The 16792-nt window shown below is 36.6% G+C and overlaps 1 protein-coding gene and 1 long non-coding RNA gene across 4 annotated transcripts in view; both read left to right on the plus strand.

Annotated features, from left to right (window-relative positions):
- Positions 1-383: 383 nt before the first annotated feature.
- Positions 384-5384, plus strand: kctd9b (potassium channel tetramerization domain containing 9b). The gene is made up of 12 exons (XM_077243520.1): positions 384-600; positions 692-813; positions 898-941; positions 1027-1126; positions 1989-2044; positions 2157-2285; positions 2918-2985; positions 3062-3157; positions 3242-3391; positions 4372-4477; positions 4565-4698; positions 4777-5384. The coding sequence occupies exons 1-12, from the start codon at positions 553-555 to the stop codon at positions 4891-4893; spliced, it is 1170 nt and encodes a 389-aa protein (XP_077099635.1). The 5' UTR covers positions 384-552; the 3' UTR covers positions 4894-5384.
- Positions 5385-6241: 857 nt separating this feature from the next.
- LOC143750454 (uncharacterized) overlaps positions 6242-16792 on the plus strand; it is an 11560-nt gene continuing 1009 nt past the window's right edge. The window contains exons 1-5 of one of the 3 annotated variants that reach the window (XR_013207169.1): positions 6242-6285; positions 6912-6978; positions 13671-13820; positions 14427-14669; positions 15508-16792. The exon at positions 15508-16792 is cut by the window's right edge and continues 1009 nt beyond it. This is a non-coding gene — a long non-coding RNA (uncharacterized LOC143750454). Of the gene's footprint in view, positions 6460-6911; positions 6979-13670; positions 13821-14426; positions 14670-15507 lie in introns of all 3 variants that reach the window. The other 2 variants (XR_013207168.1, XR_013207170.1) reach the window with 2 other exon arrangements.

Raw genomic sequence — 16792 nt, forward strand, 5'->3', positions numbered from 1 at the left:
AGACTGCTGAATTTTGTCACATTTAAGTGGTTTGACTTTAAGTGGTATGACATTTTAATACACCCAAAACTCATCTTTCTTAGTGTCCCTAAATCAACTATTATATAAATTTTACAGCTATTAATATTATAAAATTATATAATGACATTTTGGAGTTAGCTGCTGTTATTGATAGTCAAATATTGTGAAATCTATTGAATTAGAATTTCATTTTTTATAAAGGTGCAAGTACCATTTGATCCGGTCATCGATGTGTTTTGACAATATTTTTTTCTTGAATAATCGCACGAGAGAAAGGTAAGTAGACATTAATCTAAAGTTATTTAGACCCATCGAACTAACCAATCAGAGACGATGTTCGCTCCTCTAACACCGCCCACTGTTGGAACGGCTCTGCCTTGCTGCGCTCCGTTTTTAAAGTCTCTGATTGGCTGCAGTCATTACGGAAGTAAACAGTCTTCTGTAATAGTCGGAAATGCTGTGATGTTTTACTGTAACGTGGAGTTTAAACAATATAAATAAACACCTAAGAGTCCCATTATAACCTCAGATATGAGAAGAGTCACGCTGTTTGTGAATGGAACGTCACACAATGGGAAGGTGTGTATGCTTTGTTGTCCTTTAATATTGAATTAAAGACATTGCTGAAAAAATAGCATGTTGTTGCTCCATTCATGGCTGCTTTTATCAGGTGGTGGCTGTTTATGGAACTCTAGCTGATCTACTGTCAGTTGCAAGCACAAAATTTGGAATAAAAGCTGCCAACATATACAATGGGAAAGGAGGTCTTATCGATGATATAGCCCTCATCAGGTAAGTACAATAACTACTTATCTTATGTATATTTATATGTACATGCCATAAACATAAAACAGTTGGTCTTACATTTATTAACAGAGATGATGATGTCTTGTATATATCGGATGGAGACTCTTTTGTCGGTGAGTTTTGAAATTATAACATTGTCTTGGTCTTAGATCTGTTTTCAATTTTCTTAATCCGTCTTCATTGAAGCATGTCCCACAGATCCACCAAATAACCCGGACAGTCCGCATGAGTTTCACTCCTGGGCACACACAGACTGGATCACACTCAATGTGGGAGGCCGCCGGTTCACAACCACAAGGTGATGTCACTGATCAAAAAACACATCATCACACTAATAATCACATAAACTAATCCATGATCTATTCTAAACCATTACAAGCAACCATCTCTTTTGCATTGGTTTCATGACAATTAACAAATATTTCATTCTTGTTTAATACAGTACTGTGAAATAAAACATTATTGAAATTAAATTATTGAAATAATATTCATATTTATTTATTTAATAGCTACAAATAATATATAAATTAATATAAAGTTATATAAGTTAATATAAATAATATTTATATTTCATTGTTTTGTTGTCATGTCTTTATTCTGATTTAAATAAAAAATAATTGTGGCTTTAACATTATTACACTGTTGAGGGTAACTACTTAATCATCATCTGAGGATGATGTGAAGTATTAATAAAAGGAAAATGTTTGAATGCATTACAGTAATGAGAATTTTGGGGAGAAATGTGAAGGAAAATTGTTACAAAATTGTATTTCTTACAAATCATTCAGCAAATCTTTCAGCAAACACGTTGATGGCCCAGAAATCCACATTATCCACTGAGCTCCATTGAAATCCCACAAGTTTACACACACACACACACACACACACACACACACACACACACACACATATATATATATAATCTATATCTATATATAATATTATATAATATATTATATAATATGCACTGTATATTACAGAAAGTTAGAGAAAATAAAAACAATTTCTCAGTAATGAAAATCTTATTTTTTTAGCAAAATTATATATATATATTTTATTTATGTATTTTGAATGTTTTTGTGACTCCCTAACCCATTTAATCTGCTCTACAGCTGCTCTGTGATGAATTTAACACTTTAACACTTTCCCTTGGTTGTTAGGAGCACTTTGGTCAAAGAACCGGAGAGCATGTTGGCTCACATGTTCAGAGACAAAGGTAAAGACTGATCTAATGTTGTTTTTTGTCAAACGTTAAAAAATGTGTCCGTGCATGTGCTGTCTTACTGCATTTATTCATACTACAGTTTTTTTCTATCGTTCCCTGGCAGATGTTTGGGGAAACAAGCAGGACGAGCAAGGAGCGTATCTCATTGACCGGAGTCCAGATTACTTTGAGCCCATATTAAATTACCTGAGACACGGACAGCTCATTATCAATGACGGGATCAATCTGCTGGGTAAGAGGCATGAAAAAAACCCCGAAACAAAGTCCACCCTTTTTATAGCGTTTTTTTTTTTTTTTTTTTGCTGTCCACTTATAATGTTAAGGAAGGTTTCTTGCACCAAACAACATAATTTCATTTTCCATGAACATTTTTTTTCATGACTTTTACGCTGCATCCGAAATCGAATACTTCCCTAATATATAGTAGTCGACAAATAGTAGGCGAAAAGGACCCGGATGACCTACTACATCTGCTGAGATGTGCGCATTCAATGGACACTTTACTATCAAATGAGGCACTGGAAAAGAATTTGTGAACGGCGGTAGTACTGATGCTGGTAGGTCACATGACAGTAACAACATGCCAGATGTAGTTCATCTGAATTACGTTCATACTACACACATTTATACTACATAGAACACACTTTTTTAACGGTCATGAAGTAAATTCAAATTCTAATGTAGTACCTACTCAGACACTATGCGATTTCGGACGCAGCGTTATATTTAACCAGACTGTTTTAGCTAACTTTAAGATTTTATGTAATCATTATGTGATGTTCTAATATGTAAATGAGCTCTGTTATGATTGGCTAGTCATCTTTGCATGTTAATTGAGTACAAATTGAACACTATTTTGTACAGGTGTGCTTGAAGAAGCTCGCTTCTTTGGAATCGAACGTCTTGCTGAGCAGCTTGAAGGAGTTATTAAGGTAAAAAAAGAAATGCACATAAAGTTAAGTTGACTTGGGCATAAATAACAACAATGGGTCTTTCCTCCTGTCTCAGAATTCCCAGCCTCCTGAAGACCACTCGCCCATCTCCCGCAAAGAGTTTGTGCGATTTCTGCTTGCCACTCCAACCAAATCAGAACTTCGATGTCAGGTAGCCTCTGAATATTTGCACGGGTTTATATTTTTATTCTGTGCATTATTTCAATCTCTCAAATGCGTGAACTGTTTCTCCTAGGGCCTGAATTTCAGTGGGGCGGATCTCTCTCGTCTTGACCTACGTTACATCAACTTCAAGATGGCCAACCTCAGCCGCTGTAACCTCACACACGCCAACCTCTGCGGTACCAACCTGGAGAGGGCAGACCTCTCCAATGCCAATCTGGATGTAAGGATGTACCTGTCATTCACCCCAAAAACTAAAGGAAAAAAAAGAAAATTAAGCCTATATTTGGACCATTTTTTGCATTAATGAAACTCTGCTAAATTCTCATTAAAATACTGTAATAGCTGAAATAAAAGTTTTATTATTTATATTAGATTTTTAAATAGCATTTAAAATATTTTACACTACCATTCAAAAGTTTGGGGTCGGTACATTTTTTTAAAATATGTTTTTTAAAGACTTCTCATGATCAAAAATACATACAAATATTAACACTACCATTCTACTGTTTTCTATATATTCTATACAGTTTAATACATTTTAAAACGTAATTTATTCCTGTTATTTTCAGGCATCATTACACCAATCTTCAGTGTCACATGATCCTTCAGAAATTATTCTAATATACTGATTTGCTGCTCAAGAAACACTTCTGGTGATTATCATGTTGAAAACAGATGTGTTGCTTTTTTGTGGAATCCATGATAAAAAATAATGATTCAGGATTCTTTGAATAGAAAGAATCAAAAGTAACATTAAACGAAAGTTTTTGTATCAATATGAATTCATTTAACATCATGTTTGATCAATTGAATTCAACCTTGCTGAAAAGTATTAATTTCTTTAAAAAAAAAAAATACTGTCCCCAAACTTTTGAAAAGTAGTGTATTTATCATGCTATTTGTTATGCTTTTAATTATGCTAACTTAAATAAATCTTTAATATATTACAGTGCTGAGAGTCAAATCAAATGTATAAACCAATGATAATCATCACAGAGAATAATGGGAACTATTAACAATAAAATAAATATTTCCAAATGCATAACAGTAATGAACGCTATGTTTTCAATTGTTAAAAATAGTATTTTTATTAATGCACAATATTATTTATTTTAATTTATTAATGTATTTATGTTTTTGTGACATTCACCCACTCTCTCTGTGAAACTGATCTGGTCTTTTTTGCATTTGTTCTTCCAGGGTGCCAATTTACAGGGCGTGAAAATGCTTTGCACCAATGCAGAAGGGGCGTCTCTTAAAGGCTGTAATTTTGAGGATCCCGCAGGACTCAAAGCAAATCTAGAGGGTAAAATGAGCACACTTGACTTGAACTGAACCGCTTCTCTTGAAATCTCATATTCCCAGGTTGTAATGTCTGTCATTTCCTTTACAGGTGCCAATCTAAAGGGGGTGGAAATGGAGGGCAGTCAAATGACGGGTATAAACCTCCGCGTGGCCACGCTGAAGAACGCCAAACTCAAGAACTGTAACTTGCGGGGCGCCACTTTGGCAGGAACCGACCTGGAGGTGACAAACCGTTCCGATTCAGAATCATTCAGTTGTTTGGCATGTATCGTGTTTTTCATTTATGTTTTTGTGAAACAGAACTGCGACCTGTCCGGCTGTGACCTCCAGGAGGCGAACCTGCGGGGCTCTAACGTGAAGGGGGCCATTTTTGAGGAGATGCTGACACCACTGCACATGTCCCAGAGTGTCAGATAGCCACTTATGTCACCTCTTCACAGAGCAGCTTTAATTGAAAACCTACCTGCAAACCGAATGACTGTCATGTGACCTTAAGCCTGTTGATATTATCTTTTCATCTGTTGCGTCAAGAACATTTATTTTGATGTATTGCTTTATTATGGATAGTGTTTGCTATATTTCTCAATGCATGTCATCATGTGACTTGCAATATTATGCATTACATTTGTACAAAGCTTCTACATGTGTCACTGCTGGTCTGTGAATTGATCATCTGAAATTTGTGTTATTGCGTTTGATTCAGATTTAGGAATGTGGCTTTTCTGTGAATGTGCAATTTTATACCTTTTCATACGTGCCAGTTTTACACTCCTTTGCCCGTTTCACTGTTACATGGCTTTTTCTGGACTGTGTCTGCATGCAAAAATGAAAACATCATCCAGAAACCTGCTAGTTTGATGTCACCAGCCCTGTCAAGATGCAATAAAGTCAAACACTGGAGATTCAAAGAGGAGTTTGGTTTTAGTTTTTACTAACCATAACACTAACAGACACTTTATTTATTCATGCAAGAGAAAAAAAAATTCATTATATTATATTATTAGCAGATGCTGTCTAGATTGTTTTTTACATTATTTTCATTACAATTAAGAACAGAAATTTCAGTCTCATTGTAATGTGAAATATTATATTTATATTTTATTTTTTAAATATATAAAATATTTAAATATAACAGTATTTGTTGTCATGCCTTTATGCTGATTTAATATTTGTTTACAAATTGTATTACAAAAATCATTAACTATATTTCAGTTTCTAATCAAATTGATAACCTAATGATAGTCATTAAAAATGGAAATCATTAAAAAAGGAAAATGTCCAAACGAATTACCTTAATTGTACCTTAAACGCAATGCACTTAATAGTCATGAAAACTGTCACAAAATCTTAATTGTTAAACTGATAGTTCACCCCAAAATGAAAATTCTGTCATCATACTCACCCTCAAGTTGTTCCAAACCTGTATGAATTTCTTTCTTTTTTTTGAACACAGAAGAAGATATTTTGAAGATTGTTGGTAACCAGAGAGTTGACGGTAGTCATTGACTTCCATAGTCCCCCCCATCATTTTGTTTCATCATTTTGAGCCACGTATTATAAATCATATTTTTCAATTTGCTCTATAAATTATAAGGTAAAATGCTGAATATGAAATATAGCATACGTTTACTTGCTTTTGTTTAGTGCATAACCGATTCAGTAGTTGTACAACAGTTGTACAAATATCCTGGCGGAGCATTGAACGCCAGCAGGGGCAGCAGAGTCTCTACAAAACTCTGTTATTGATGGAACGTGTTGATTGCCACAGATTCTACACCTTCTGGGAAGAGTCTCAGCTCATCCATGACGGTCAGTAGCTCATCACAACAGATGAGTACTGTAGGAGACCGTGAAATCTGTTCAACAGGATGCCCTGTCAGAGTGATTGATTGGACCTGAGTGTGTGGGAAAAACCATACAGGAGCAGATGAGCACTGCTGCTAGCTAAGTCCCTGTTGTAATGAACGTCTGCCCAGCAGTTAGGTATAAATTATATTTACTCATATACAAAACTGTGACAGGTGCCATTTTATACAAATATTTCCTATTAATAATTTTAGAATTTTCGCAAGCTATATTCTGTAGTCAAATGAATAGGCCTACTATTTTGTCCATATTATTAAAACAACATTTTGATTAGGTTGAACAGATAATATTCCATGCTAATTCCATGGTATTCTTTCAAGTACCCTGTCAATAGAGTGTTTCAGGAATGATGCATTTTTGGGCGCCAAAATTTTATTAGCATTTTAGCCATTCCTGTTCCATTGTCCTAAAGTCAGTGGATTTGTTGAATGGGTTTTTGTTTAAACACCTGAAATAAGGCCCGTGATTAACACAAGCTTAAGATATTTTCATATTTTATTCTGTGACATAAAATACATCAGTAATACCTCCTTGGAATATTTTAAAAGCTTTTACTTGTCTTGAAACAGGTGGTTGCTAACAAAGTGGGTAAATGGGACTACAGAGGTCATCTGGGACATTAATCACACCGAACAGGTAAACTCATCTACTCACTAGTCCACTTTCACAGCCTCATTGTGATTATAATCGCACTCTTGCAATCTATTTTAACTCAAACTTTCAGGGGAAATGTTTTTAAATAAAGACTAAAAGAGCTGGCGTTGAAGTCATGTGACTGAGATGTAGTTCGTTTATAGCCTGTATTGAGTTTTTTATTTCTGGCCATTTAATTATGCTTTTTCATGAATTTAATAAAAGTTATGTTAATTTGTGAAGATTGTTATGATGAACAAAATGTTTAAGAATCATTAATTTCTGCAATAATCCGAAAGCCAGTGGAAAAATCCTATTGGGTTTTTTGTCGAGGGAACCAGGGTGATGCTAACTTCTGGGTTGACCTGCAAAACTACATCATCACTGCAGGACACCATGGTATATGAATATGGTAATCATTCAGTCAGTACTGCTATTATTTCAGCAGGTGCTAGACTTTTGAAAAACTTACAAGTGAAACTTATTTTGTTTGGACCAAAGACGTTGATATGGTGGTTTGAGGTTTGGGTTCGTATATTTGCAAGAGGTGAGAGGAATATCCTGCATTTTGCATTTAAATAATTTTTCAGTGCGTTTACTCAAGGCATGTTCAATAAGCAAAATAAACTCGCATATCCTGTTACATTGCTGTTGTGAAAGAGAAAAGCTCTTGATTCTTGAAAACTTATTTGCTGTTTAAACATTTTCTTTGGCTTTTTGACTAAAGTTGCGACCTCAGAAATTGTGCATGGCCAACCGTTCCTGTTTTTAAAATCACCCACACGTTCACCTCCTTCTGTTCCATTCCCTCAGTGTCGTGTGTGAAGGCATGAGAGTGTGTTTGTCCTCCTCACATGGAAGGTCCTCATGACTGGCTGCAGTAGTGGCCCACACTCGCCCACACACACATGTGGCCTTTCCTCCCGCCCACTTCCTCTACCCACAGGCCCGTCAGCGTCCGGCCCAGGGCCGTTCTGACCCGAGAGCTCCCCACTCCTTTTCCTGTGAGCCCCAGTGAGAACGACCGCAGAGTTATTAGGCCTAATGGCCATCTGGGTTCCATTAAATACGGCCTGTGTTGTATGTTGGCTGCAGAAAAGATCTACCACTGTTTCTGTTTTTAAATCACCAGGGAGCATTTTGGCAAACCCCAGGATGATGCAACAACACTTCATTTATCATCCACGTACAGTTGGGCTTTCTGTGGTATCAAAGCGTCAGAATATGTGTGAAATGCTAGCGGGAATTAAACGCAGGTCATTTCATACTTGTGGTTGTGATGTTTGGTTATGGTAATACAGAAGTAAAGGTGCTTATTTATGTTGTAATACAAGAAAACCTTACTCTCTACATCCACTGCCCTTCTGTATAAAACTATGGGCAAACGTCACCAAACCATGTCCAGGTCACAATTTACTCAGTTTACGCCATAGCGCTCAAAAGTTGGTAAGATGTTAAAATTTTTTTTGAAGGAAGTCATGCTCATCAAGGCTGCATTTACTTGATAAAAAACAGTTAAAACAGTAATATTGTGGAAATTATTACAATTTAAAACATTCATATATTGAAAAATGTTATTTATTCCTGTTATCAAAGCTGATTTTTCAGCATCATTACTCCAGTCTTCAGTGTCACATGATCCTTCAGAAATCATTCTGAAATGCTGATTCTAATATGGGATTGCTCCTGTCTGCCTTGCTGCTGGTCTGCGTTTGTAAGCTCTGTATAGTTTTCTGTTTGAATCTCTATTTATTATCATTCCTTGCTGTTCTTATTTGCAAAATTTATCTTATTCATCAACATATATTAGATGTTGTCTAATATTGCCTCACATTAATCTGACAACGCTAGCTTTTATCTAAATTATTATCGCTAGTATCTCGCTAGCCTGTTAATCTGCCATCCGTGCTTGCCCTCTTTTTTTCTCTCGTGCGCTCGCGCCTTTTACGAGTCTATCAAGCAACTAAGTTAAGTAAAATCAGTCAACACACACGGTGAGTAATGTCTTCTCCTATTTTTGTCACTTGCACTTCATGTCACATGTATAGCATTCTCTGTCAGCATTGAAGGATTTACATGTGATAAATGCAGGGAGACAGTCAGGCTGACGGATAAGATTTCAAAACTAGAGACACGCATCCAAACTTTAATCGAGGATAGTAAGAGTGCAAGGGCTTTAGATACTTCTTTGAATGCAACTAGCTTAGTGAACTCTGTACATTTTTCGGTTCCAGCTGTAGAGCCCGTGCAGCAGGGCAACTGGGTGACCGGGAGACGCTGTAGTTGCGGGACAAAACACCGCTCTTGCGTTCCGATAACAAAATTAAACAGGTTCTCCCCACTCAGTGAAACACCCACTGACAATCCTGTTGAAAGTGTCGTAGTTATTGGCGAGTCTATTACACGGAACGTGAAAATAGAGACACCAGCCACCATAGTCACATGTTTGCCGGGAGCCAGAGCGCCTGACATCAAACTAATTTAAAAGTGCTGGCTAATGCTAATCTTAAATTCTCTAAGATTATTAGAGAATTATGGTGCTGCTCTTCTCTCTAGTAATATGGCACATAGTCTTAGTGCTCAAACATGACAATCTAGGGCTCAGGTCAGGAAGCAGACAGACTGGCTAAAACGACCGTCTGCTAGCTGTCTCACGTCACTGAGGTCAGATAAATCCTACCACATAGAGACTCTTTCACCTAGATATCATCATATAGAGACTGTGTGTGTTCCCCGAATTAGGACATACAAAAAACTCCTAATCCCATTTAAGGGTAAAAAATGTATTGATATTCCACAAATAAAAAGCAGATATAATACGGATGAACAAATGATAAAGCTCGTGTTTTTTTGTTTTTTTTTAATATTCGATCCTTCACTTCAAAAGCACTTATTGTTAATGATATGATTACAGATTATAACCTAGATGTGCTGTGTTTGACAGCAACCTGGCTAAAACCAGACGATTACATTACTTTAAATGAGTCCACCCTGCAAGATTACTGTTATAAACATGAGCCTCGTCTGAAAGGCAAAGAGGGAGGTGTAATATATAGTAATATCTTCAGAATTACTGAGAAGTCTAGTTTTAAATATAATTCTTTTGAAGTGTTGGTGCTTAATATAACACTATCTAGTGTAAATGATAAATCACGTTTGAGATTTGTGCTGGCTACTGTATACAGGCCACCAGAGTACCACACAGTCTTTATGAAAGAATGAGTTAGTACTGGCTGGAGATAAAGTCCTAATAGTTGGTGATTTTAATACACACGTAGATAACGAAAAAGATGCATTGGGATTGGCATATAAAGACATTCTGAACTCTATTGGAGTTAGACTACACGTGTCAGGACCTACTCATTGTCGTAATCATACTCTAGATCTAATATTATCGCATGGAATAAATGTTGATGCCATTGAAATTCTACAGCAGAGCGATGACATCTCAAATCATTATCTAGTCTCGTGTATACTTAATTTAGCCAAGGCTGATATAAAAAACTGGATGACTAGTAATTTCCTACTACTTAATTCTGAAAAAAACTGAGATTCTAATTATTGGACTAAAAACTTCCTCACATACTAACCTAGAATACTTTCTAACACATGATGTTAGATCGAAAGACAGTAACTTTTTCTCACTTCAGAGGCTCGTTCTCTTCCAGGTCTTGCAGGTGTTTGTTTTCTGAGGTTTTTTTTTTTTTTTTTTTTGCAAGTGTTTAATGTTAAGGCATAAAAAAGTAACTCAAATATCAATGTGTAACTTTATAAAGTATCCAGGCCGTATCCGGATCTGATGAAGGACCTGTGCCTGGACATGACGACAATGCAAACCTTCCCTTCCCTTTACCTCTGTACAGATAAAACGTTGTCGGGATAATTCCGGTTCACGTGGCTATGCGAAAGCAATAAAAAATTATGTATTATACATTTTTCAAGGCTTCTACCTCGGAACCTATTTCATGGTTTGCGTTCTCGAGCCACCAGGCACTGTTTTGTGCAAATGAGCGGCCGGATTGCATTAAGGGTTAGTAGTTAGAACGGTGTTGTGTTAGCCGTATATAAATGAAGGTGACTTGACTTGCTCAAGAAATATTTCTTATTATCAATGTAAAAAAAGTATTAATTAAAAAAATCTTACTAACAGCAAATCTCATGACTATAACATAGTATTTAAAATGTTTTTATTTTATTTAATAAATCCAAAAATATTTGTATAAATGTTTTCTAACATTTATATATAAAAAAGAAAGTGCAAGCATAAATACATAACCATTTAAATGTAATTTTTTATTATATTTTTATATTATATTAATAAATGTTATTTTATTTATTAATTATTTCATAATATAATTTATTACAATTTATTATTACAATAATAAAAAAAATTCTGCTTTTGCTTTAATCATCCCTAAAATGTTCTTTAAAATAGGGCCTTTGTTTTGTTTTTAATCAAAAAAATATATATATTATTTTGATTGACATATGACCTTGACATGTTTTTGGATTTTATGGGATTTACACACACACTCTCACCAGCACACATGGCCCGATGTGCCATTGGTCAAAATTACACAATCCCTGGTTTAATAAAAGAACATCATAAACCCACCCATTGTTTCTCTGACTGTGGCTACAGTTGCATAATTTGCTAAATATACACTTTCTTTTTGTTGTTTGGTTGTTTAAAAAGATTTTGCACTTGAAAAACAGGCCTGTTAGGCCCTGCTGGTGTATGTTGTAACTACACCATCTGGACCAAAAAGCATCTTTCTCTCTTGGCATCCATTTAAACATAGCTGTGTACTTTGACAAAATAAGTTTATCGCAAGTTATAAATATACTTTTTCAGATACGTTCCTTCAGGTGGTATGAACAGTGTTGGGGAAAGTTACTTTTAAATGTAATGGGTTACAATATTGCGTTGTCCTCCAAACAAGTAACTAATTACATTACTTAGTTTTTAAAAAGTATCATAAAGCATTACTTTCCATAAAAAGTAACTTTTTCTCAGTTCTGAGGCTCTTTCTCTTCCAGGCCTTGCAGGTGTTTGTTTTCTGAGAATTATTATTTTTTGTGCAAGTGTTTAATGTAAAGGCATAAAAGAGTAACTCAAATATCAATGTGTAACTTTATAAAGTAATGTGTTACTTTACTTATTACATCAAAATATTAATCTGATTAGTTAACTCTGCACATTACTTATAATGCGCAACCCCCAGCACTGATTGTAAATCCCACACATCATAGATGAAAAAAACAAACATGTAGAGAGTATGTGTGTTCACTTTTATAGGTGACTGATCAATTTTGCTGAGGAAACCGCACACGTGTATCTTTTCAGATGTAGAGGCGTGGTGGAAAAACAGCAGTCTTTTTGTTGGCACCTGGAGCCCATCCAGACGTGTGGTCGTGGGGGTACAGTGCGGAGAAGAAAGAAACACATCTGGAGCTCATGGCAGCCGGCGCCACTTGGGCCCCAGAGAGGAGATGAGAGTGCAGGGCTGCTAAAACAATGCTTTTATTAAAGAAACATTCATAAATCTCTGATAAATTCAGACAATGTTCTGAATTTAACATGAAATACTTTTACAGAGTAGCAGCCTGAATTGATGCCAGACTTTTACAGAAAAACCCCATCACAGTCTCAGAGAGGCTTTATAGCATCTCTAATCAGGAATTAAGCTCATGGATGAATATGGCAGATGGCAGATTGGCTAATGTTGGAATATGGACACTTTTGTTTATTCATATACAGACATGACCAAATGTTCTAAAATACTTTGTGTCCTGACAGTAAATAAAAGACACACACACACACACACAGATCCTTTTCATGGAATCTGCAAGCAATCACATCATTACCACATGGCACAAACTGATTTGCCTCTGCTGATCCTGCAAACAATGCTTGCTCAAGATTTAAATAGTCTGCTGTAAGCTAGTCCTGCAGCATCTTATCAGAGTTCCTCTGAGAACCTTTCACCTCCCCTAGCTCCACCTGCCTAGATCTGCTATGGGATTTATGTGTGTCTATTTGTGCAGCAGGAGCATATCTTACATGCTCACAGTAGCTTGTTCGTGTATCTGTTAGCAGTAGCAAGTCCATACTTGCTCTGCAGCAGCAGCAAAAATTATCAACAGCAGCAGCATTTAACTATCTTAAATAATGTGCAGTGCTTGGAATCTACTTTAGTACAACCAAAATTACTAAGTAAGTCTTCACTCAGCGGCAATCTTGGTGACAATATTTTTTCTATGTCATAGGCGTACAACAGCTCATATCTACTTGAATAACAACAGAAACCGAAGTTTTAGAGTCTTTTCTTCCCTATTGTGATGTATATCTGAGTGTAATGGCTTCTCGAACAAGAAAAAATGTTGGGCGGGACTTGATTTTGTCTATGGGGAATTGATCGGATAGTTGTGGTTTGCTATTGCTGTGATGTCATGTGAGTTGGTATGAGGTTGTCCCACCCTATACATTACATTATCAAGATCACAATTTACATTCATGCATTTGGCAGATGCTTTTATCCAAAGTGACTACTTTCCATTCAAGGTACACACTTTATCAGTTCATACTTTCCATGGGAATCGAACCCATGGCCTTGGCGTTGCTAGTTGTTAGTGTCGTTCTGGCTATAACTGTGTTTATGACTATATTACACTAACAAAAATGTTTCCGTTAGATGTTTTGAGGTGGTCTACATGCCCCAAACAACTTGACCAAGATGTTCCACTCATTTGAAAACAGAATGACCGTCTGGACCAGCGAGAAACCATGCAGATAATCTTGACCAATCTTGTCAAATTTTGATAGAACTTTAGATATCTGTTTTGTGAGTTCACCCAAATTTAAAATGTATGTATTTGAATTGCATGTGCAAATGAATTCCATTCATTTGGATTGCATAGTTTTATCATAAACAAATTAACAAACTTAATGTGATGCAGTCATACATTAATGAAACGGGCAATATTTCTGTAATAGTACTAATAAAATGAATGTGTTTTAAATACACAATAACCAGCTTTGTATATTTATTATCATTCATCAATAAATCCAGTTTGTTTCAATCTCATACATTTTCACAAATTTATATTGCTTATTCCACTGCTAGCCATATTTGAACCATAGTTTATACTTTTTAACTAAATAAATTTAATTTTTTCACAATGGACAGATTCACCCTGATAAGTAATTTAAATAAATCCAATGTGAAAATATGATTGTTTAAATAAAAGCAAATTGATGCAAACAGCTAATAATAAACTATGCCTTGAATTTCTGAGTGCAGATATTTTACCTGTTTGTTTCATTTATGTATGACTGACAAATATGCATGTTTAGGAAATGAAGTACACCACTTCGGATATCCTGAATTTGACACATGTCTGTATATGGGGCTGTGAGTGTTGACGTTGTGTGGCTTGTGTGTTTTCAGCTGTCCCATCAGCAGAGGGAGAGCTTCTTCCTGTGTGGAGGGCGAGGGGGGCTGCCAGTGTTTATACCCTGTGGCGTATTTGTTTGCTCCAGGATCCCGCAGAGCATTCGCTCACTTCTTGAACAATAAACATTGTTGATTGCTGACGAAAGCACTGGTCCCGGTTTCTCCGAAGTCCGGTGATTTAGGGGTGCCCGTGGTTTACCGAAGTATCCCCGGGGCCCTGCCTGTGGCACAGCGACCGTAAGTGTAAATACTCTCAGTTTGGACTTCATATACACGCACTTTGTAAGATCAAACTGTACGTGAGCTGGTGGAAGGAGCTTGATTTGTGTCTGGTGATCACAGGCGCCATTTTGACCTGTTTGCACACTGATGAATCATATGGTGTGTCCCACAGTGGAGAAAACACCCACATAGCGGATTTATTTGATCATTGAGCTTTAGTGTTTGAAACAGAATGCTCTGTCGTGTATAGTTTGGATATATTGGATATATTTCTGCGTTAATAGCATTAAAAACTGCATTAATAGAAAAAACTAAAAATCAACTGATTTAAAAACAAAACATGCTTTGCATGAAGAATGAGAATGAGTATTCTACGTCAGAACACAGGCTCACTATTGTCCGACGCTGGTCATGTATGTGATGCCTGAGATGCTGGCCAATAGTGAGCCTACGTTCTGACGTAGAACCCAGAAGGCTTACACTACGTCAACAGCATAGGAGAATGACATGGAAGAGAAGAGATTGTTGAATAGAGTCGTTATTTTGTGGGGGTTTTGCACACAAAAAGGTATTCTCGTCACTTCATAATATTAAGGTTGAACCGCTGTGGTCACATGGACTATTTTTACAATGTTTTTACCACCTTTCTGGGCCTTGAAAGTTGCAATGACGTTGCTGTCAATGGCGGGACAGAAAGCTCTCAGATTTCGTCTAAAATATCTTCATTTGTGTTCCAAAGATGAACGAAGGTCTGACGGGTTTGGAACGACACGAGGGCGAGTAATTAATCTATTAAATTGTAATTTTTGGGTGAACTGACTAACCCTTTCACTAATGTACACTTCTTTGACAGATCTACCACACCAGCAGCGCTTGAACTCATGTGTGCAGTGCACAGCAACCTCAGGATGTGACTGATGGCACTCGCCACAGAATGGAGCAAGGTTAAAAATATACGGAAATGCGGATGGCTCCTCGGCTAGCATCCCGTCACCAGCTGCTCTCCCAGCACAGCAGCATCTCCAAACCTCAGCCCCAGACCTCGCCACAAACTCCAGCGCCAGCCCAGAAACATTCCCGACCAGCCTGTGTTATTCACAACAACTCCTCTCTGCCTGTTACCATCCATCTCACGATCAGAAAGGACTGGATGCTGAAAAATACAGGGGCAGATTACAGAAATCGTCCCTCACACCACAAGGAACTCCTGCACGGTGCTTAAGAAATATCATATCTTCATGCAACCAAAATCCAGGTTAGCTAAATAGATATGCTTAATCACTATAAACTATGAACCCTGCAAAACACCTGTTACTAATGAGCCTAATTTTCTAGATTTTCATAGACATCCTAACTGTAAGATTAGATGAAAAATACAGTGTTTATTGTGATCACGGTCTTGAAATGGCAAGGTTAACCCTTTTTTACATTTTTAAGTTTTTTTAAATACCTGTCATTTTTATTTCAGCTTTAGATTTTGTTATTTTAGTACATCAAATTAAACTAAATAGAAATTAAAATAAAATAAGTAGTCATTATTAATTGTAGTTTTTACTAGCTTTTATTGCATCCATCCATCAAAAATCCATCCACCCATCCATCAAAAATATATCCATCCATCCATCAAATTGTGTGCATTTGCTAATAAAGAAGGGAGAAATTGGAAGCACTGGTGAAATATCAAAATATTCTTGAAACGGTAAATTTACTTGTAAAGCAACACTGCATAAGATAATAAGGCTCTGGCACTGGTGGAATTCTTTAACTTGTTTTAAGTACGAACAAGTTCATACTTACAAGTTTATACACTGCAGAGCCAATAGGCGAAGCTTCACGTCCAGTTCCCCCTCTCTGGACATAATGGGTGGAGCTTGAAGGTCCAGCCACACCCTAACCCTACCCATTACCCAATTACGTCAAGCTCCACCCATAAGTTGCACAGAGGTGGAGCTGGACTAGGTCAAACTCCACCCATGATATCCAGAGAGGAGGAGCTGGATGTCATTTGGCCCTGCAGTGATCACCACTTGTATTTTTAAACTCCTGTGAATCTCTCAGCATGACTAAATGCCAGGTCATAGAAAGAACCGGGCAACCTAACCCCTTGACAGCACAAAGCCGCACTTTGGCCATGGTCA

This window comes from Siphateles boraxobius, unplaced genomic scaffold, assembly GCF_051911475.1.
Source record: "Siphateles boraxobius isolate OS27281-9 unplaced genomic scaffold, OSU_SipBor_1 25, whole genome shotgun sequence".
Lineage (NCBI taxonomy): Eukaryota > Metazoa > Chordata > Actinopteri > Cypriniformes > Leuciscidae > Siphateles > Siphateles boraxobius.

Bases quoted from the DNA above. Each gene is read 5' to 3' on its own strand.
- kctd9b (XM_077243520.1), top strand. From the start codon at position 553: ATGAGAAGAGTCACGCTGTTTGTGAATGGAACGTCACACAATGGGAAG. The intron at 2,045-2,156 runs GTAAAGACTGAT...GTTCCCTGGCAG, and splicing joins TCACATGTTCAGAGACAAAG to ATGTTTGGGGAAACAAGCAG. The intron at 3,392-4,371 runs GTAAGGATGTAC...TTGTTCTTCCAG, and splicing joins TCTCCAATGCCAATCTGGAT to GGTGCCAATTTACAGGGCGT.